This window comes from Chiloscyllium punctatum, chromosome 38 (assembly GCF_047496795.1).
Source record: "Chiloscyllium punctatum isolate Juve2018m chromosome 38, sChiPun1.3, whole genome shotgun sequence".
NCBI lineage: Eukaryota > Metazoa > Chordata > Chondrichthyes > Orectolobiformes > Hemiscylliidae > Chiloscyllium > Chiloscyllium punctatum.
In genome coordinates, this window is record NC_092776.1 from 56,218,125 (window position 1) to 56,239,769 (window position 21,645).

Here is a 21,645-nt window from a genome sequence, read left to right on the forward strand (position 1 = left end):
AGGCCCTGGGCCTTGTCAGAACCATCATGGACAGCTAAAGAAATTTAACAAGGGAATTTCCACCCATCTCTATGTTTACAGAATGTAGACTCTTTTGAAGCACTACAGCAACATTGGCCATTCACAAAGCTTGCTGAAGGCGACCCTTTTGTTTACACTTCTGTGTCAATAAAAAAACTCTGATGTCAATTACTCCTGTGAAACAGGAAAATGTAAGTGCATATTCTGAGAAACATTTTGTGCACAATAAACTAAACAAGTTAACTTTTCATCTTTTTCTGAGGTAGTTTTCTGAAGCAATATAAGTTATTATATTCAAAAGAAAAAATTGTGATAGTGAATCTTTGTTTCCCTTATGAGATTTATAACATTGTTCTGTTTCAAGACAATGTCTTTAATTGAAGGTACATGAATGGTGCCAGGCAACCAACGAGGTGTGAAGTCTGCTGGATAGCAGGTCCAGGTAGTTTGATTGTTAGAGATAGAAAGGAGGACTTCGATTGTTTTACCAGAAAGAAGGTGTTTACACTTCAGAGAAAATGGCAGCAACCTGCTTGCTAACAGCGGATGATCTCTGAGCCTTCAAAGTCCAAGAAGAAAGTTTAAAATAATGAGTTGCAAACTTTAACCTTTGCTGCTTTAAACTTCAAAGAGAATTGTCTCTCAAGGATAGTAATCAGCATTTATACCTGGATATAAGTCACGTGAGATTCATGTAGTCATGGAGGTGAGCTTCAAAATGGGAAAGGTCCAAATCACTGAAATTGCAATAGAGGAATTCCTAAAACATCAGACAGGAAGGCTCATCTGACAGGATCCAGGAGAGGAAACAATTAGAGGTTGGAAATCCCTATGATGCACCCCACAAGAATGAAGGGGGTATCTCCAGCTTCAATTGAACCAAATTCTTGTGAAATTAAAACAAAGCTTGAAGATTAGCACAGATTCCCCAAATATAGGGTGAATCTCACTATTGCAATGTTTTTTTTATTTCAAAATATACTTTATTCATGTAAATAAATCTCTGGTACTTGTACAATTTTCCATGTTGTTCATAGTTATATACATTGCATGTCTTAACATTACAAAGAACAAATTGAATTAATCGAATTCACAGTTATCCTATTAACAGTTACCTTTATTAACTATCCAGTCTCTTGGTATTTGGCTGTGGCTTCAGCGGAACCCACCTAAAGAGTGGGTCCCCTGTTATATGAAAGCAAATGAAACTTCTTTAACCCCCAGTTTATGGGGTTACCATTGTCCATTTGACTGTCCTGTCTCTGGGGTGGCTGTCTACATCCCCAAGGTAAGCACGAACTGCTGGACCTTCGCTGGGCTGAGGTAGCTATCCAGCTCCTCACTGGGGTCATTTGCCTACTATGGTGTCATTGAGCCAAGGCAAGGGTCCTCACTGTCCAGTTCTGTGTCTGACAATGGGACTGTCAGAGGATCACAGCTCTCGGTTGCCTGTAGTTGTGGGGCAGTGGGTACCTCTTGGTTCTCACTGGGTGGAGGGTGGACTTCGGGGGGTCCATTGTTTCCTGGTTGGGAGGAAATGCCCTCCTCTTTACCGACGGCGCTCTGTCTCTTCTTCTGGTGGTGATGGCCTTCTTTGCGTCCATCTTCCCGCTCCGAAGAGCTGGCCGTCCCTCCCTCATGCAGCTGTCTTTTCCCCTTTTGCTGGGAGGCTTTGGGAGCCTGGCAAGATTTCCTCTTCCTGTTTTTAACAGGTATCCACTCCTCTGCCTGCTTGATTACCTCCTCCTCCATTTCTTCCATCTGCCCGGCTAGAGCTAGGATCAGCTGCTGTGTCTCTCCGCTGGCTGCCGCCTCCTCCACTCCAGCCTGTTCTTCTTTCTGGGTGCCACCAGACTCCGTTTCCCCGCTGTCCGGGTGGACCTTACTGGTCTTTGGGGGTCCACGGCTCATATTGCCACCTCCAGCCATCTGTGCGTATGTGGGGCCCCCCTGTCTTGGGCAGGTCTTATACATGTGGCCCGTCTCTCCGCACAGGTTGCAGCTCTTTTCTTCCTGACAGTCCTTAGTCAAGTGACCCTCCTGTTTGCAGTTCCTGCAGATGGTCACTTTGCAATCCGCCGCCATGTGTCCCGACTTTCCGCAGGTTCGGCACACTTTCGGCTGCCCTGCATATGTCAGGTAGCCTCTGCTCCCTCCAATTGCGAAGCTCGAGGGTGGGTGGAGGATGTTCCCACTATCATCGGCCCTCAGAGTTACCCTGACCTGCCGCTTACTGGTCCAGATCCCAAAGGGGTCAATCACATCAGTGGCTTCTCCCTCAACTTGGACGTACCTTCCCAGGAAGGTCAGGACATCAGCCGCTGGAACGTAGGGGTTGTACATATGGATTGTAACAACCCGATTCCTCTGTGCAGGAAGCACACACAATGGGGTCGCTGACAAGATGGAAAACAGCGGCTCCCCTTCCTTCTCCTTGAAGACCTTCAGGAGCTGTTCTCACTATTGCAATGTTCTCACTGTGAAGGACAATTCTGGGGTTAGAAATATCTCAAAAAGGGACAAACAAAAGTCAACCTTCAGGAGCTACAAATCACTTTAGACTGATCCTGGGAGAATTTAATATTTTGAAGTGTGGCATGTACCTGTGAAGTGTGTTTTTTTCAGTTGTGCTAAAAATGGGATGAGAGATATTCCATTCTGTAATTTAAAATACAAGATGTTTACAAAGATAGTGTTTAGTCAATGGTAATTTCAGCCAGCCTAGTGGGTATTGTGGGTAATTAATAGCATTTAAAAAAAACTGTAACCTGTATTCAAAGTGCTGCATACTTAGATTTGTTACAGTAAACACCTCTAAAATATTAGATTGCATTTTTTTCAGCTTTTCAGCTATTAAGGAGATATTCAAATTTATTTTTAAAAGTTATCTAGCTTGAAGAAGATTGTAGCATTTTGGAATTTTGGCATTCTTTTCGTACTTTGTGATCTATTCTTAGTGGCTACTAATCACTTTTCTAATCATGTGGGACTTCAGGAGAGCTTAGACAAGAATAAGTTAGAATAATTAACAGAAGTGATGGAAATACTTGAAAGAACATTGCCATTATTCAAATGTGAAATAAAGTTCCTAAATTTAAACCTTTCATTTGTACAGAAGTTTTATTATGTACAGATAGATCTTGGCTAACACTTGTTCCTCACGATTTGCTGAGGAATTAAGGAACAGTATTTTCGAGAACACTTACCTCTGTTCGCAATAGCACGATTTCAGCATTGATCATTTTGTGCGCTTCGTTCTGTGCATATGCTGATGTCAGTGCTGATCCTTTTGCTGTTCTGCACATGCACGGATGTCAGCTGCAAACAGAGCCACTTTCTGTGAGAGGTTCTGTACAGAGAACTGTTTTCTGAGAGAGATACATTGAGCAGCTTCCTGTGAAAGGTACACTACTCCTAGATTATCCCTTTTTATGAGAAAATGGAGGGGCATAGTGACAAGAATGTGTCCTGGTGATAAACCTGCAGGTGGTGAATGCAAAAGAAAGGCTATAACATTGGGTGAGGTGGGTTGGGTGCCTGGTGGATGGCATGAGTGGGTGCTGGATGGGTGAGGTGGGTTGGGTGCCTGCTGGGTGACATGGGTGGGGTGCTAGATAGGTGAGGTGGGTAGGATGGCTGGTGGATGACACGGGTAAGGTACCAGGTGGATGACGTGAGTAGGGTGCCAGATGGGTGAGGTGGATAGGGTGACAGGTGGGTAAGGTAGGTAGGGTGCTAGGCAAGTAGATGGATAAGGGTAGGTTTAGGTTCAGGTTCAGGCGGTTGTCCGGTTGGATGGGGTAGGAGTATCAGATCCATGGTGGGGCACAGTGTGGTTTGTTTGGGATCTCAAGTTGGTTGTCAAATTGGTAGTTTTGGTGTTGGTTCTGGGTTGAGATCAGGGGTTTAAGATTGGGGGAAGTAGCTAGGCTGAGTTTGGGGGTGGCAGCTGTCAGTCCAGAGGTCCCCAGACAAGCTGGGCAGAGGTGTCTGACTGATTGGTAGTTGTCAGGGATCCTGGGCTGTCAGGGGTCAGAAAAGTATTGTTTGGGGATGTGTGGCTTTAGTGATAAATTGGGGATGCAGACAATTACTTACCCAGGAGCTTGAGTCAGTTTTTAATCCAGGGCAACTGTTAAGTTAAGCAAAACCTTCCAAATTCTTCATAATTAAGGGGCTTTTTCAGAGGGCTCCAGACATAGGGCAATTAGCCATCAAAATTTCCCAGGATATTTCTATGGTGTCACCTGCATTTCCACATAGCCTGATGCACAACTCCAATCTAAGCTGTTGAAACGAATATCTTGCTATTGGAACATCTGGACTATTTCTCAGTCTTTGCCAATGAAGCTTGTCTAATAAACAATTAAAGTGTTTGGTCTATTTGATATTATGAGTATTTAATTAGTTTAGAAAGAAGCCATAAGCTGTATTAAAAATATTGCATGTTGTATCTCTGGATGTGTAAGAGTAATTGAAAGAATTGGAACCCAGCACTGGAAGAAAAGGACTATGCACTGTGGTTTCTGTACTACAGATCCCATTAACATAGATTGTTATTAATCTTATTTCTTGTTGGGTTATGGGCATCATTAGCAATGCCAGTATTTGTTCCCTTCCTAATTGCCCATGAATTCAACAGCTTGCTAGAACCATTTCAGAGAACAGTAAACAGTCAACCACATTGTTGTGTGTCTGGAGTCATGTGTAAGACAAAACTGGGTAGGAACTGTACACTTCCTTCCCTAAAGGATATTTGTGAACCAGATGGGATTGTCCTACATTCTATGGTCACCATTACTGAGACTGGCTTACAATTCCAGATTTTCTTGAAATCACTCAAACAGCCTCAATGATGCAATTTGAAATATTGGTCCATACCACTGGATTATTAGCCTGGTGAAAATATTTACTTTCTGAACAGTTTGATGGCTTTTTAACATTGCTGGCAGTCAACAGGATCACCATCATCCTCAAAGATCTGGCTTTGATAATAGCATAGGTAAAAACAATGACTGCAGATGCTGGAAACCAGATTCTGGATTAGTGGTGCTGGAAGAGCATAGCAGTTCAGGCAGCATCCAAGGAGCAGTAAAATCCTTGTAGAGAGAATAGCATGTCTGCTGTGTCCTTCACTTGTGGCTGGCTCTTGTGTCAAACTTCAGGAAAGGGATATGGATGCAGGTAGGAAGTCAGAAGAATTAGCCTCTACTGAACAAGTTTAATAGACAAGGTTCCAAGACAGGATGCAAATCTTGGAATTTCTGCTCTTGAGGTAGGCATGGATTCCTGATGAACCCTTTGAAAAAAAATGTGGAGGAAATCTTGGGGATGTAGCTATGGGTATATAGATGGGGGAATCAAAGCTGAGACAATGGCTAGGTAATATTAAGGAAATGTAAAGTATTGGGCTGGGATAGGATCAAATGGAGTGCTGAGTTTGGGCCAGAGGATAAAAGAAAGATAGAATGAGAGGGTAATAGGGAGGGAAAGACCTGATTACACTGTGAGGAAACAAAGGCATGGGACTATTATACTTAGTGCAGAATGGCAGCTAAAATGCAGGCATAAACGAGCACACAGATATTCAGATTTCATAGACAATACAAGGAATGGAAAGATTTGTTCTGGTTGCCTTCTATCTCAATGTTGAGGTCCTGCAATGAGAAGATGTAGATCTGCAAAAGGTTAAAACATATTAATCATTTCCTACTGGTTTCTTCAGATTTTGGGGAGAAACTAGAAACTGACTGAATCCTCATCAATCCAAAGAGAAACCTCTGATGTTATAAGTAGTGCCCTGGGAATTCCAGCTCTGGAGTATAGATGGGAACACTGCAATTATCTGAAAAATTCTACATCATCCCCAACAGCAAGATAAAAGAAATAAAAGATGGCAAAAGAAGCAGTGAAAGTCAGATTCCCAAAATATGTCAGGGGAGATCTTTCACAGGATTCTCTGGAACTTTGGTGGAAGTTGGCAAACTCACTGGTGAAATAATGCCAGAACAGATAAATCTTTCGTTCTGCCAATTTCCTAGCAGAATGAATAGTAATCAGGAGAAACACCAGAAAAAAAGGAGCTGAAGAAACAATGAGAAAATGAGATAATGAGAGTCAAGACGCAGAAAGTTCCTGTTAGTGTGAAGGGCAAGGCTGGTAGATATAGGAAATGCTGGATGACTAGAAAAATTGAAGCTCTGTTCAAGAAAAAGAAGGAGACATATGGCAGGTATAGACAACTGCGATTGACTGAATCCCTCCAAGAGTATAAGGGCGGTTGGAGAATACTCAAGAAGAAAATCAGGAGAGCAAAAATGGGATGTTAGATAGCTGGGTAAATAGAGTTAAGGAGAATCCAAAGAGATTCTACAAATACAATAAGGGCAAAAAAGTAACTGTGGAAGGAATAGGGCCTCTTAAAGATCAACATGGCTGAATATGTGTGCATAGGAAATGGGTGAGACGCTAAATGACAACGTAGATTGAAGGCAGAGGAATGGGCATTGTCTATTTGGACTACAGCAAAGCATTCAACAAGGTTCCACATGGTAGGCTGGTTAGCAATGTTAGATCACCTGGAATCCAGGGGAACTAGCCATTTGGATGCAAAATTGGTATGAAGATAGGATACAGAGAGTGGTGGTAGAGGGTTGTTTTTTGGATTGGCGGTCTGTGACCAGCAGTGTGCAGCAGGGATTGGTATTGGGTGCATCATTTTTTGACATTTATATAAATTGTTTGGACCATACATATCTGTCTATACTCAAGAAGCATAGAATAAATCGATTAAGTTGCCTAGCAAATTTCTAGGTGATTCACATTACTGGTGAAAAACAATCAATGGTTAGTCTTAGATTTGGTTAGAAATGTGTTTTCATAAAGATAATGCTCTCTTAATTTTTATGGTTCACACATATCAACATTAAATTGCTAATTAAATGTTTGCGTGACTTGTTAGAAAGTATTAAACATTACTGCTTAGCATTGGACCAGAAAATGAACCATTAAAATTATGTTCATTATGTGGCCACACAGATTAATTATCAGCCAGTTAATCCTCCCAGTTCTCCAGGAAAATTTCCTGATCAGTTGAAGACAGTGCCAAATTACTGCAATACTTTGTCTGTAAACTTGGACTAATCCAATGGACCAAACTTCGTTACTCAACCTGAGGAGACAAGGAAAGTGGAAAAGAAGGATTTCTTTCCTGATGATATTATTCGCTGACGATTTATATTGTTGTTTAGCATTTTCATCTTTTAGAGGAATACTTTAGTGGGAGCGGCACAGTGCCAGGAACTCAGATTAGATTCCAGCCTAAGGCAACTGTCTATGTTGAGTTTGCTTGTTCTCGCCATGTCTGTTTGGTTTTCCTCCAGGTGTTCTGGTTTCGTCCCACAGTCCAAAGATATGCAGGTCAGATGGATTGGCCATGCTAAATTGCCCACAGTGTCCAGGGATGTGCAGGCTAGATGGATTAGCCATGGGATATGCAGGGTTACAGGGATAGGTAAAGGCGGGGGGAGGAGGGGGCGGTGGGTGTGGGTCTGGGTCTGGGTCTGGGTGGGATATTGTTTGAAGGATTGGTGTGGACTTGATGGACTGGATAGCCTGCTCCCATACTGTAGCGATTCTATGATTCAAATCTTTTACCCTTTTTGCACTAAAATGCTTGCAGCATTTCAAAAACAATGCCTGACTTTTGTGGTTCTTTTCTCTTTCCAGACAAGAAAAGGACTATTGGTTGAACACATTTGCTCCTTCCAACAAACATGATAAGAAGAAATTTGAGAATAATTTGCTTCTTTTCAGCAGAGGAAATCAGCACTCTGATTCATTTAGCAGACTTTGAAGCCACCTAGGGAATTACAATTGGCATTGCAGATTTTAATAAATGGAACAACCTTAGGATAGAGCCCAGTGTTGTGGTTTAATGTGGGCTCTGAAACTTGGTGACTCCTTCAAGTCACTTTCTGTGAGAATTCCAAACCAATTACGTAGTGTCCCCATGTAGACTCTGTTCAAATTTGTTTAGAATTTTGGGATGTAGAAACATTATAAATTGTTAACGCAATTCTGAATTGGTGGAGTCTGTTTTAAACAAGTATATTTTAAACTATGTTGTCACAGAGGCTAGACTTCAAACATAAGCGCTGAATAAAAGAAAGTAGGTCTTTTGATCATGAAAGGTATCATCTAATTACAGGTCATTTCTTCTTCTTTTGTTTCAATTATTGTTCTAGTTAAGGAATTAGCTGAGCAGTAGAAGACAGAGAGGAGGGATAATTAGTAGGATGTGACTAGAATTGATCCACCAGAATCTGTGATGGTACCTCAACTGCACCAAGTTTATTAACTGCTTCATTATTAGATTCTGTTCATGAAGGTCCACTTTGTCTTCAATGGCATTCAGAACACAGGCTGATGTTTCCTTCCACAGTCCAGAGACTTCAGAGTTAATCCATTGTGGCCCTTTCGAGGAGCAGAACTCAAAGCTAAAGGGTAATTTTCCAAGCCTATGCTTTCAGAAGGAAATGTTTAATTGATGTCCACAATTTTCTAACCATTATCACATGTGCCTTTCTAGGTTTTACAGCTCAGCCACACCAGTGGTGTGTCATTCATTATTAATTTTCAGGATATGAGCGTGTACTGGCAAGACCCCCAATACTTACAGTCCATCTCTAGTTGTGAGGCAATGGACTTTCCTCTTGAACTGCTGCCATACACAAGTTGACAGTGTTCTGACAGCACTGTTTAGTAGGATATTCTGGGATTTATCCATTGTAACAAAGGTGAGTTTAAAATTTATTTAGAAAGCTAAAGATAAATCGTATTTTAGAAGCACTTTTTCAAAATAACTAATAAATTCTGAGGTGAAAGTAAATTGTATAACAGGAAAGAAGGCCCTAAAATTTTGTAGGGGTTCTCCCACCATAACTCAATCTGAAACATTGAAGGCCATGTGGACGGAATGATTACAATAGCCCATTGGGAGTTTTGTGACCCGTGTTTTGAGAGCAGCATTCTAAATGCTGGAATATAGGGCCCACTTGAGATCGGAAGAGATTCTGGGCCAAGAATGTCTAAAGGTGAGGGAGAATTACAGGTGGGACAAGCCCCCTGGTGCAGCCAAAGTTGTTTAAGGTGTAAACAAAGCATGAACATTTGCAGCACCACACTGAGATATATGAGGAGGAACCTGAGTGGAAGTGTATTACATCACAACTTTGCAGTGATTTGTACTTGAGAACGTGGAATAGTTGCAAAATAGTTAAGTAAAAGTCTATAAATCATTTGAAGGTAAATTTTACACTTACACTGTCTTTAAAGTATAGCTTCACAAGGCAACAGCACCACCTACTGCATAGGACAAAAGTGTAGCCCTGCTGCAGCTCTCATTCGATAGCATAACAGCACATCGCAATGAAGCAGTTGTGGCTTTCACACCTGTTTATGGTTGGACACAATTTCTAAGCATTTAATATTCATCAAAAGAGATATTAGTTATTGTAAAATTTAATATCAGAACATAAACAGATATTGCATTATTGCTATTATTCCCTGCAAATTTCTATGAGGTTTATAATCATCTGTCAGCTGAACTTTGGCAGAAATCCCATTTGTCCACAAACATCCACTAAAATAGATAGTCTTGCACAACAGATTTGTGTCAATTTTGAGTGCCTCACAAGTCACATGAGCATACAAGTTCGGGGCAGGAATAGGCGGTTCCATTCAAAGCTGCTCCATCATTTAATGAGATCATAGCTGCTGTACCTCCATACTCCTGCCTACCCCCGATAACCATATTAAGTCATATTTAGTACTGATCAGAAGGCTAGTTTTCTACATGGGTTGTTAAATAATCAAACATTAATTTCAAAGGCTTTCTCTGGATACTACTAAACAACCTGTTCAGAAGTGTTATTATTCACTTAGGGAACTTGAACCTGAAACTTCTTATTCAGTGTTAGGGACACGACCACTGCACCACAAGAACCCTCAAAGGCTTATTTTATGCTTTTGTGATGTTACTTGAATTCTCTACATAATTATAGGATGATCAGAATTTGCAAGATACCTCTGGTAATTTTTTTTTACATTGGGCAACCCACATAGGAAGCGAACTTAATTTACTGAAATGTTACTGCTCTGGTAGGATTTTTTGCTAATAACAGTGTGTAAAAGGGTCTAAAATTAAATCTGCTTATTAATAAGAACTGTCAGTATATGAATGGATCAACAGACTGGAGGTATAAAGAGCAGAGATGAAATATTCCACAGTGAGAGGGATAAAGGACTATGTGCAGAACAGATGTTTCTTAAACTGAGCAAAAGAGCATTTAATTTTCCAATACAGGAAAAGAGATGGTGAATAAAGTTTCAGACACCTGACCTATCATATCTAAATGTCTCAAAGGACTATTGTACCAGCACTTCTGTTGGTTTTAATGCCACATTTCTGTTTTTAAGATTCCATATTTTTCTGTCAAAATGATCTTCAGTGTCTGACAACACATGTTACTAAAACACAAATCATGGATAACAAACTTTGCTAGGTCAAGCAACGAGCTTGTTGTTGGCCACCATTACACTGCAGCTCCAAATCTCCGGTCAGTACCTATGGAATACATTTCATAACTCATAGACTGGCTTTGCACTGTTAGCTGCTCACTCAGCAGGGTGCAGTACAATTAGTCAGAAAATATCTCAGCAAACAGATCCAAGCACATGTGTACACTGGTTTGCTCTTCAAACCATTTCTTTTTTTGTGGAGGAAAGCATGTTCTATTCATTCAAAATAATAGAAACCTGTCCTTAGAAAGTTTGAACAGTTTTTTTTTATAGAGCCCAGTGATTGCTTGGAACCTGAAAATACAGTTTTTCGTGTGGTTGGAGCTGTGTTGTTGCTAGTACAAACTCGAAGCTTCCTAAGGTGCTCTCCTCACAGGGTTCTCCAATCCCTTATTTTTGGTGTCAGGGTGTCTGCCAGGGTCTGCTTCTCATTAAATTTTCATTTTCCTCTTCATGTGGACACAAAACTGTGGCAAAGCCAACTTTGCCATTCAGTGAGATCACAGCTGATCTGTGGCCGAGGTCCATAAATCTGCCCTTGGCCCAATTCCCTTAATACCTTTGCTCAACAAAAAAATCTCAGTTTTAAAACTAATATTTGGTTCAGTATTCATTGCCATTTGTGGAAGAGAGTTCTATACCCCTACCATCTTTTGTGTGTTGAAGTTCCTAACCTTTACCTTAACATCTCTCCCGAAAGATCTGGTCTTAATTCTCATTCTACGCCTCCAAGTTCTAGAATCACCAACCAATGGAAATAGTTTGTCTTTATCAATGCTGTCTTTTGCTGTTAATATCTTGAAGACTTCGTTCAGATCACCTCTTAACCTAAATTCTAGGAGGAAACAGGCCTAATTTGTATAATCACTTCTCTTCATGTCTGAGGTCCAGGTATCGTTCTTGTGTCATGTCTCTGTACTTAAACTCCATTGTATCTCAAGTTCTCAAAAGGCTGCTTCAGTGTTAGATTAAAGTATAGACACCATTAAGCTCAGTTGTTCTGAAGATCTATTTGAATGATTCTGGCGTGGTAAAAATTCAAGATAAATTAGTTTGCATCGCTCTAAAACATAAGCAGCAACCACATAACTGCAGTGGCAACTAACCCATATTCTGACACACCAGAATACCAGAGATGCATAGCACCAGGACTTGCTTATAGTAAAATAATACTAAATTGTTAGGTATGGTCAGTTGCTGACGAAAAGGTTGCGAGTTCACATTCCACTCTAGAAACACTGGCACATAATCTAGGTTGAACATTCCTGATGTACTAATATGCCATACTGCTGGTGTTATTGTCTCTTGAATAATAAATTAAACTGAAGTCCAGTAACCTTCAGGTGGCTGTAAAAGATCTCTTGGCACAATTCAGGAGCAGGGGTATTTTCACAGGTGTCCTGGCCAATATTTATCTCTTAACCCCCATGGCTAAAAGTATTATTTGACCATTATCACATTGTTGTGTGTGGACTCTTTCTGTGCACAAATTGGCTGTTGCATTTCCTAAAGTACGTTAGTGACTATACTTTACTGTATTTGAACACTGAGATTGTAGAAGGTACAAGTCTGACATCATGTGGTAATTATCTCTAGGCCAGAAGGCCCCATTTCCTGTCTCCCTCTCTATATATCTAAACATAAGCAGTGGCCCTAAGCTATGTGAACTGATTTTCAATCAATTACTGGAAGAGCATTTGATACTTTATGGAAGGTTGGCAGCCATTTTGTTGACAATCTGAATTTAAATCCGTGTCACAACCAAGCAGTTTGCACATATGCTGGGAAGAAAGCAGCATCACAGAGGGAAATAAAACAGGCTCACAAAACAGAGGCCATAAAACCCCATTCTATAATTTACATTTTACAGGTGTGCAGGCTCTTTTGCTGCTTTGAAAATTCTAAACCCATAATTAGTTACCAACTTACAAATTAGCATAACTGGAGGACACAGTATTCAATTATTTAGGAAGTTGAACGATGTTTCATTAACTCCAATTAATTCAAATTTGGATTTCTGATCAAGTATAGAATTCAATTTCATGATCACAGGTTTTTAAAAGCTGCGTTCAGTCTTAAGATTAGCATTAGGAGGCAATGGCAGCTGGTGACCCTATTAGCAGGTAAAGCACAGCTCTACATGTTGCCATAGCAACGGGTCTTACCTATAAAATCAAATCACCAACTTTATAAACTATAACATGATATTATTCGAATTTTATTTGATAGTTAAGTTTTGTTTTAAGTTTTTACATCCCAGATTAGACATGTGAAAAATATAATTGAAATTTTATAGAAATATAGGGTGGCACGGTGACTCAGTGGTTAGCACTGCAGCCTCACAGCACCAGGCACCAGGGTTCAATTCCTGCCTCAGGCGACTGTGGCTCTATTCCTGATGAAGGGCTTTTGCCCGAAACGTCGATTTTCCTGCTCCTCGGATGCTGCCTGATATGCTGTGCATTTCCAGCACTACTCTAATCCAGACTTGGGTTTCCAGCATCTGCAGTTCTCATTTTTACCTACCTGACTGTGGAGATTACACATTCTCCCCATGTCAGTGTGGGTTTCCTCCAGGTGCTCCACTTTCCTCCCACAGTCCAAAGATGTGTAGGTCAGGTGATTTGGCCATGCTAAATTGCCCATAGTGTTAGGTGCACTAGTCAGAGGGAAATGAGTCTGGGTGGGTTACTGTTTGGAGGGTCAGTGTGGACTTGTTGGGGCCAAATGGCCTGTTTCCACACTTTCAAAAATCTAATCAAATAACTAACTGGAATATGAAGACACTGTTTGGCAATATTTAGCTGTTTCTAATTAAAAGGTTCAGCAACGAGTTCCTAGATCCATTATTTCTCGAGGAATAAACCTCACGAGCACAGAAATTACTTTAAACTTGTACACAGCCATGAGTAAATCACATTTGGATCACTGTGCACATTCCCTGGATTTCATACTCTATAAAAGGATACACAGGCACTGGAGAAAGCACAAAAGGATTGTTGAGGTGACACCAGAATCAAAATGTTATACATATTAGGAAAGGCTGACACTCTTGATTGCAATGTGGTCAGCCAGGTAGACCTCAGAGAATATGAGTTCCCTGATTTGAGCTGTTAATCTTGTCCAAGCAGGGAGCCCTGCTGACACATAAGAACAGGTCGGTTAGAGGTTCTGTTCGCTCTGAGGGAGCTGGATCATTATCACAGACCCTCCATGTGTAAATAAAGGGTGACTTAGTGACAGGATACCAACCTCTGTGAAGTTATTTCAACTTTTTTTTTCTCAAAAAGAGACAGCTGAGAAGTAATCGGGCAGAGGAATTTAAAAATATCAGAGGGTTTGATAGAGGAAAGATAATGAAGATGTTTCCAGTTGCAGAGATTCCAAATCTAGAGGTCATAAATATAAGATAGTCATTAATAAATCGAATAATTGTCAGGGAACTCAGCCAATCGATTCTTTGCGTCACATCAGAATAACTGGGGTTGGGGATATGATTCAGAGATCCTAGGTTTTTCACCATAAACTGAAAGTTATTATGGTGAAAATGAAACCAAGAGTCACTTTCTCTCCAAAGAAGGTAAGATCTGAGTAATCAGGTGCTAGACCCCTTTGGTGATGAGCCATCATTTGAGTCATCTTCCACTTTGTCTGGAGTTCTTAAATTGGCTGTATCAAGAAGGACATAAGGTATAAATCTCTCCACAAAAGAAAAGTAATTATACCCAATGTTTCCCACATCCTGATATCTACCTTTCTACGTAGCTGCACTAACTGGACCATGCTACATCTGTCCCTCAGGGAACCCCTTGTGTTAAAAAGTACCTTTGGCTACAAGTTCATCAGGCAGTAATATGCTTATAATGTTCTCCAAGCCCTGTGCGAACAGAAGGTATTGGGTCTTGTTAGATAGTCCCCAAGCAGACGGTCAAAGTCATTTGGCAGAATGCCTCGTTGCCAGACCTTAAAAACAAGCACCCACTTGGCTGTGATGTAAAAGATACTTCCTGTCTGCTCCCTGCTGCCTGCCTGGGGTCTCACGCACACACTGCTTCAAGGCAGCTGCAGTGGGAAAAGACAATCTCCCGCCTCCTTTGGAAAGATGAATTTACAAATAATGTCCAGAAATTGATGCACTGGATTTTGTCAAGGTCCATGCCAAACAGCTGCAAATCGTCCTCTGTAGGTTTTTCCTAGAGATACACACTGAGACTAACATCAGCTGCTGCTGGATTATTATCAACTCAGAAGATCTTTGCATTACGTAAACATGGCTGTTCTTCAAATGCAAATAGTTATCAACAACCAAGTCTTGCATCTTCTAAGATCCAGAACTACAAACTGAAGGACTCAGCAAAGTTAAGGGTGGGTGATACAAAAGCTCAATGACGAAAGGTCACTATTTTAGATCTGCAGTCCTCACTTTCTCCACTATTTTAGATCTGTCCACCATATTATACTGAGGGACTGACAAGCATGTAAAACTCCTCAGGATGTGTGGTCAGCATGAAATTAATATAAATATAAATTGTAATCGGAAGAGTAGTAAGTTACCTCAAAGTGCCACAGCCTGTTTTGAAACAAATTAATCTGTATTGTACTTAACGTTATGTTAATTTTGAACTGATGTAAGACAAATAGGGACAGGAGCAGACTATTTGGCTCATTAAGTTGCTCCACCATTCAATAAGATTGTGTATGAGCTAATTGTGGCCTGAACTCCACTTTCCTGGGAAAAAAATCAATTGCAGATGCTGGAATCCAAGATAGACAAGCAGAAGGCTGGAAGAACACAGCAGGTTTGCTGTGTTTTCTGTGTTCTTCCAGCCTCCTGAGTGAACTCCACTTTCCTGCCTGTCCCTCATAATCCTTGCTTCCACTGTCAATGAAAAATCTGTTTAATTCAGTCTCAAATATATTTAATGACTCAGCTTCCTCTGTTCCTGGGGACAGAATTACTTGGATTAACAACTTTCAAATGTACACCATTTCTTTTAAAGTGTCTCCTATTTCTAGATTTCTCTCAGCATGAAGCCTGTCTCACACCCTCAGAAACGTACACATTTCAATAAGTACACCCTTCCTTCTTACACTCCAATGCATATTGGCCCAACCTTTTCATTTCTTCCTCATAAGACAAATCCCTTGCAGCCAAGAATCAGCTGACCAATTCTTCAGTGAACTGTTTCCAGTTCCTTAAGTAAGGAGACAAAAACTCTACCTAATACTCAAGTTCTAGGAAGACTTTCACCACTTTTATATTCCACCCCCTTGTAATAAAGACCAACATTCCTTCCTAATTACTTGCTGTACTTGAATGCTAACATTTTGTGATTCATGAACAAGGCTATCCAGGCTTCTTTGAACCACAGTATTCTGCAGCCTATCTCCGTGTCCCATCTTGGTTTCAGAGGACAGCGTCTGTCCCCCTACTGGTTTTGTCACCTGCTGCAACTGCGTTTGGTTTCATTACCCCCATGTAAATAGCTTCCTGCCATTTGTGATCAATTTATTTGCCGCGGTCTCTGCTCTCATCTCCGCAAACTGCAAAAGTTCAAACTTATTGGACAGTTTTGAGGTCTGAGTCTCCTCCTGTTCTAACAGATCCCCTTATCAGCCTCACACATAGCTGCCCTCTCTTGCCTTAATCATGAACAATTCTGAAGTACCTAGCTTAAGAGGAGTGACTTGGTAATGGTGAAGCTTCATCCTGGGTCAGTTATTATTTTGATAAAAATAAAGGCTTGCTCGGGTCGCTTTACAGGCTAAATAAAAGTCAACCATCATTGGTGTGGGGCTGGAGTCTGCATTGCACAGACTCTGTAAGATCATGAGATTTGCTTCTCTAAAGCATATCAGTTAATCAGTTGAGTTTTTACAGCAATCTACATCTCATGGTCACTTTTACTGATACAAACTTTTAAGCTCCTGGAACTGAACATAAACCTTCTAACTGATATAGTGGGACTTGAATTTAAATTCTCTCGATTATTAATGTTGGCTTCATGAAGTATTAGTCCAGTCACATAATCACTACAATATTTAATGAACATCTAAATATCTTACACTCAGCGTTCCCTCTAAGTTTCCAAGGTTCTGTGCACTATGATTGACATCAAGACATTGATAGTGGCATTGATTTCTGGTTTGAGGAGTCATTGCCATGACGGACATCAGAGGGCCACACGGCCGGAAATAAAATTGGAGAAAACACTGCTTATGCTGCCAGTATCTTGTTCAAAATTAATACCAAGTTAAGCAAGCTAAGAAGCCACTTATAGTGCATAACATCCCACATACAGTATGAATGATATAGACTTCCTCAATTGCACAAACTGATTATCTTTTCTCCCCATCTACTACTATTCTAATGACTGGGAGTTGGATGACCTGATGTCAGTAACTACTAAAATTGTAAAGTGCCTGAAAACACACTTCAGTAATTATAGCAAGCCAGATGTTATGTTAAGTTACAATGTCCCTTAATTCACAATGGGTAAGTTTAGCTACTGAATAAAAGGATTGGGAACTTCATCACCTCACATCATTTCCACATAATCCCAGGTCAAATGATTTGGAGATGCCGGTGTTGCACTGGGGTGTACAAAGTTAAAAATCACACAACACCAGGTTATAGTCCAACAGGTTTATTTGGAAGCACTAGCTTTCGGACCACTGCTCCTTCATCAGGTAGTTGTCAAATGAAAAGGCTGAAGAAGTAATGAAGATCACCAAAGAGATTATAAAGAAATTGAGGGAACTCAGCACAGACTTCTGCAAAGTAATCCTTGATGAAGAAATGCACTTACTGAAGTACGGAAAATAATCCAGTTCACAGACTAACGTGACGCTCACTTTCAAGAGTGAGAAAATTACTGATCCAGAAGTAATAACAGGCACAAGAACACAAGAAGTAGGTGCAGAGGTAGGCCATTCAGCTCCTCGAGCCTGCTCCAGCACTTGATACAATCATGGATGATCTCATCTTGGTCTCAATTAAACTTTCCTCCTCATTCTTCATAAGCCTTCAATCTATTACTCATTGAACATCTGCCTGTCTCCTCCTTAAATTTACTCAATGTCCCAGCATCCACCCACTCACACCCCTCTTACAAAAGTAATTTTGCCTCATTTTTGTTTTAAAACTGCAACCCCTTATCCTAAAACTATGACCTCTCCTTCTAGAGATGCGACAAATTCAAGGTGAAATGACAGAAAATCAAATTGCACTGTGGTAAAACTGCCAAGACATTCTGGAGCTGAGCGTTGGAGAGTCAGTAAGAATGGAAACGTTCGACACCAGTCAGCCATGTCGCAACCAGGGACCTGTGTAAAGCAGGTGTCACCTTGATGATACACAGTAAACATGAAACACCAAATGTATTATCACAATGCCCGACATCTTCATACAGCCATTCCCTAGCAATGCAAATGGACCAGCAACACTGCGTCCAGTGGGGTTTTGCTGAGATCAGTAATTGTTTTCTGTAGTATACATAAATGGTTAAAACCTGAATGTAGGAGTTAATGTAGGTTAATCAGTTTGTGGATGATACAAAAATTGGTAGACTTAGATTGCAAGGAAAACATAGACAGGCTAGTCAGATGGGCTGATCAATGGCAAATGGAATTCAATCCAGATAAATGTGAGGGGATGGGAAGGACAAACAAAAGAAGAAACAATAAGGTGAATAGTAGGACCCTGGAGAGCACCAAGGATCAGAGAGACCTTGATCTACATATCCATCAGTGCCTTAAGGAAGTGGGATAGGTGGATAAAGTGGTTAAGAAGGCATATCATTTGGGATATTTGCCTTTATTAGCCAAGGCACAGATTAAAAATAGAGGGGTTATGCTGGGACTGAGTGCAATGTGGGTTAGGCCACAGCAAGAGTGTTGTGTGCAGTTCTGGAATCCACATTAAAGGATGGATGTAATTGCAGTAGAGAATGTGAAGATGAGATTTACCAGGATGTTGCCTGGGTTGGAGAATTTCAATTATATAGAGAAATTGGATAAACTGGGGTTAGTTTCCTTGGAGCAGAGGGTACTGAGGGGGCCACGACTGAACTGTATAAAATTATGAGGGACATGGTTTGGGTAGACAGAAGGTGACTTTTCCCTTTGTGGCGAGATCAATGACCAGGGGCATAAATTTAAGGTCAGAGCAGGAAGTTCAAAGAGGATGTAAGGTTCTAGAAAATGGGATTAGAATAGTTAGGTGCTTGGTTTTGACTGACACAAAGATCTACAGGCCTTTTTCTGTGCTATTGACCTCTGTGACAGCATGTCTCACCTATAGACTCATTAAGGCTTCAGAATGACTACAGGATTTAACTGAATTAACTCTTGCCTAGCTTTTGTATTGTAATTCTTTGATGAAGTAAGACAGAGGACATGGTGGTGTAGTGGTTGCAGTGAGGCCAGCCAAGTAGACATCATAGAATATGAGTTCCCTGACTGGGGCTGTTAATCTGGTCCAATCAGGGAGCCCTGGCTGACAGATAAAAACAAAGTGTCAGACATTTTGAGAGTTGGCTCTGAGGGAGCTGGAGCAGTGTTTCGGACTCTCCAAGTGTAAATAAAGAGTGACTTGGTGACGGGATACTGGCCACTGTGGAGTCATTTCAAATAGCAGTGAGTTAATGTGTGTGGATGTGCAAAAGGCATTTGATGAAGTACCAAATAGTAGATATGCTAGAAATATTGATGCCCACGGGACCCGGCAATGTGGATGTGAAAATGACAAAGGGACAAAAACAGATAGTGGTGATGGATCTCCAGATTTCTGATTGAAAAAGTATACATTACTGCTCCTCAGGCATCATTGTTTTTCATATATGTTAATGATCTTTACTTTGGCATATAAAACAGACATAATTTCAGCTTACTGATGACATGCAAATCAGAAATGTAAAGAATGAGGATAGTAGTTACAGATAGGTGAAATACATTACAGATGAAATTTAATACAGAGAAGTGTGATATATTTTATAAGGTTAAATGAGGTGAGGCAATGTAAATTAACATTTACTTTTACATGCAGAGCAGGAACATAGAAGCCAGGAGATGTTTGTATACTAATATTTGAAGTCGAGAAGGCTTGTATTTAATAAAAGGAATATTGGCTTTATTAATTAATAAATGGAATACAAAATTCAAAACCTTTATAAAATATTAATTAGGTCTCAATTGGAGTATTGTGTTCAATTCCGACTACTCCACCTAATAAGGGATGTCAACAGCTTAGACAGGGTTTTAAAAATGTGATGCTGGAAAAACACAGCAGGCCAGGCAGCATCCGAGGAGCAGGAGAATCGACGTTTCGGGCATAAGCCCTTCTTTAGGAATATGGCTTATGCCCGAAACGTTGATTCTCCTGCTCCTCGGGTGCTGCCTGGCCTGCTGTGTTTTTCCAGCATCACATTTTTCAACTCTGGTCTCCAGCATCTGCAGTCCTCATTTTTTCCAGGGTTTTAAAAATGTTTACTTAAGTTATGCCAAAGAAGCTGTGCTTCACCTATGAGGAGAGACTGTAAATATTACTCTCCTTAGAGCACAGAAAGTTAAAAGCACATTTAATAGAGGTCTTCAAATTTTGATAAAGTGAATAAGAAACTATTTCCAGTGGCAGATGAGTGAGGTAACCAGATTAAACAAATTTAAGGCGATTAGTAGAAGAACACATTTGATCAATGAATTGAGTATAGGAGTTCAGAAGTCATTTTGTGGCTGTGTCGGTCATTAATTTGGCCACTTTTGAAGTACTGCATGCAATTCTTGAAACTTGAAAGGGTTCAGTAAAGCTTTACGACAATATTGCCTGGGTTAGAAGGCTTGAGCTATAGGGAGAGGCTGAATAGGCTGTGGGTATTTTCTCTAGAACATTGGAGGCGGACCTTATAGAGGTTTATAAAATCATGAGGAGCATGGATTGGTGTAATAGGCAAGGACCTTTACCCCCGGAGTGGGGGAGTCCAAAATAAAAGGGCATAGGTTTAAGGTGAAAGGGGAAAGATATAAAAGGAATCTAAAGGGCAACATTTTCACGCAGAGAGTAATGCATGTATGGAATGAGCAGCTAGAGGAAGTGGTGGAGGCTGGTACAATTACAACATTTAAAAGGTACCTGGATGGGTATGTGAATAGGAAGGGTTTAGAGGGATATGGGCCAAATGCTGGCAAGTAGGATTGGATTTATATAGGATATCTGGTCCTATATAATGTATGGATGAGTTGGACTGAAGGGTCTGTCTCAGTACTGTACATCTCTACAATTCTATAACATGAGGAAACATTTTTACACAGAGATAGTGAGAAGTGCATTGTCCAAAAGACTTGTGGAAGCAAATTTGATTGTACATTCAGAAGAGAACAGTTCAAATAGTTGACAGGAAAAACATATACCATATATACTTGAGTAATAGTCAATTTTCTTGACTACTTTTTAAGGTTAAATTTGTGGGGTCGACTATTCCATGGATACTACTTTTGAGGGACTGAAATTCATGCCCATCAAGATCCATACGGTATCATTAGCAACAATGGGAAAAAAAAGATGGTAATTCTGAAAACCCGGAGCGGAACAAACAGTCAGTGGGATGGAAGACCAGGAGCGGAGCTGAATGACCTGCAGACTGGAAAGCTGGAGTGGAACGTGACGGCCAGCATACTGACTCATGAATGTTTATCTGTTATCTGTGAAGAACTAGGATTGACTTTTACGATATATGGAAAATTCCGGGTTATTTGGCCAAAAATACGGGGTCGACTTTTACATGAGATGGACTATTACTAGAGTATATATGGTAGTGCTAAGCAGAAAGAGTAGGAGAATAGGATTCATTAGATACCTCTTTCAAAGAGCCAGCACAAGCACCTTGAGCCAAATAGCCTCCTTCTATGCTTGACCTTTCTATGATTCAATGAATTGCATTTTTCTTTGACAATCAAAACCCAACTGAATGGGAGCAAGGAAAGTTCCATGTCAAATGGAACTCTTAATAGGAACCAGGCATAGAAAGTTATGTTGTTGCAATATCT

General features: G+C 40.5%; 1 protein-coding gene across 4 annotated transcripts in view; it reads right to left on the minus strand.

The window, feature by feature from the left end:
* Positions 1-988: 988 nt before the first annotated feature.
* LOC140463642 (uncharacterized) overlaps positions 989-21,645 on the minus strand; it is a 32,206-nt gene continuing 11,549 nt past the window's right edge. The window contains exons 1-2 of one of the 4 annotated variants that reach the window (XM_072557936.1): positions 3,228-19,941; positions 989-2,498 (exon numbers count right to left, since the gene is read on the minus strand). In XM_072557936.1, the coding sequence (XP_072414037.1) occupies positions 1,381-2,364 (984 nt within the window). In that variant the 5' untranslated portion in view covers positions 2,365-2,498; positions 3,228-19,941 and the 3' untranslated portion in view covers positions 989-1,380. Of the gene's footprint in view, positions 19,942-21,645 lie in introns of those variants that run through there. The other 3 variants (XM_072557937.1, XM_072557938.1, XM_072557935.1) reach the window with 3 other exon arrangements.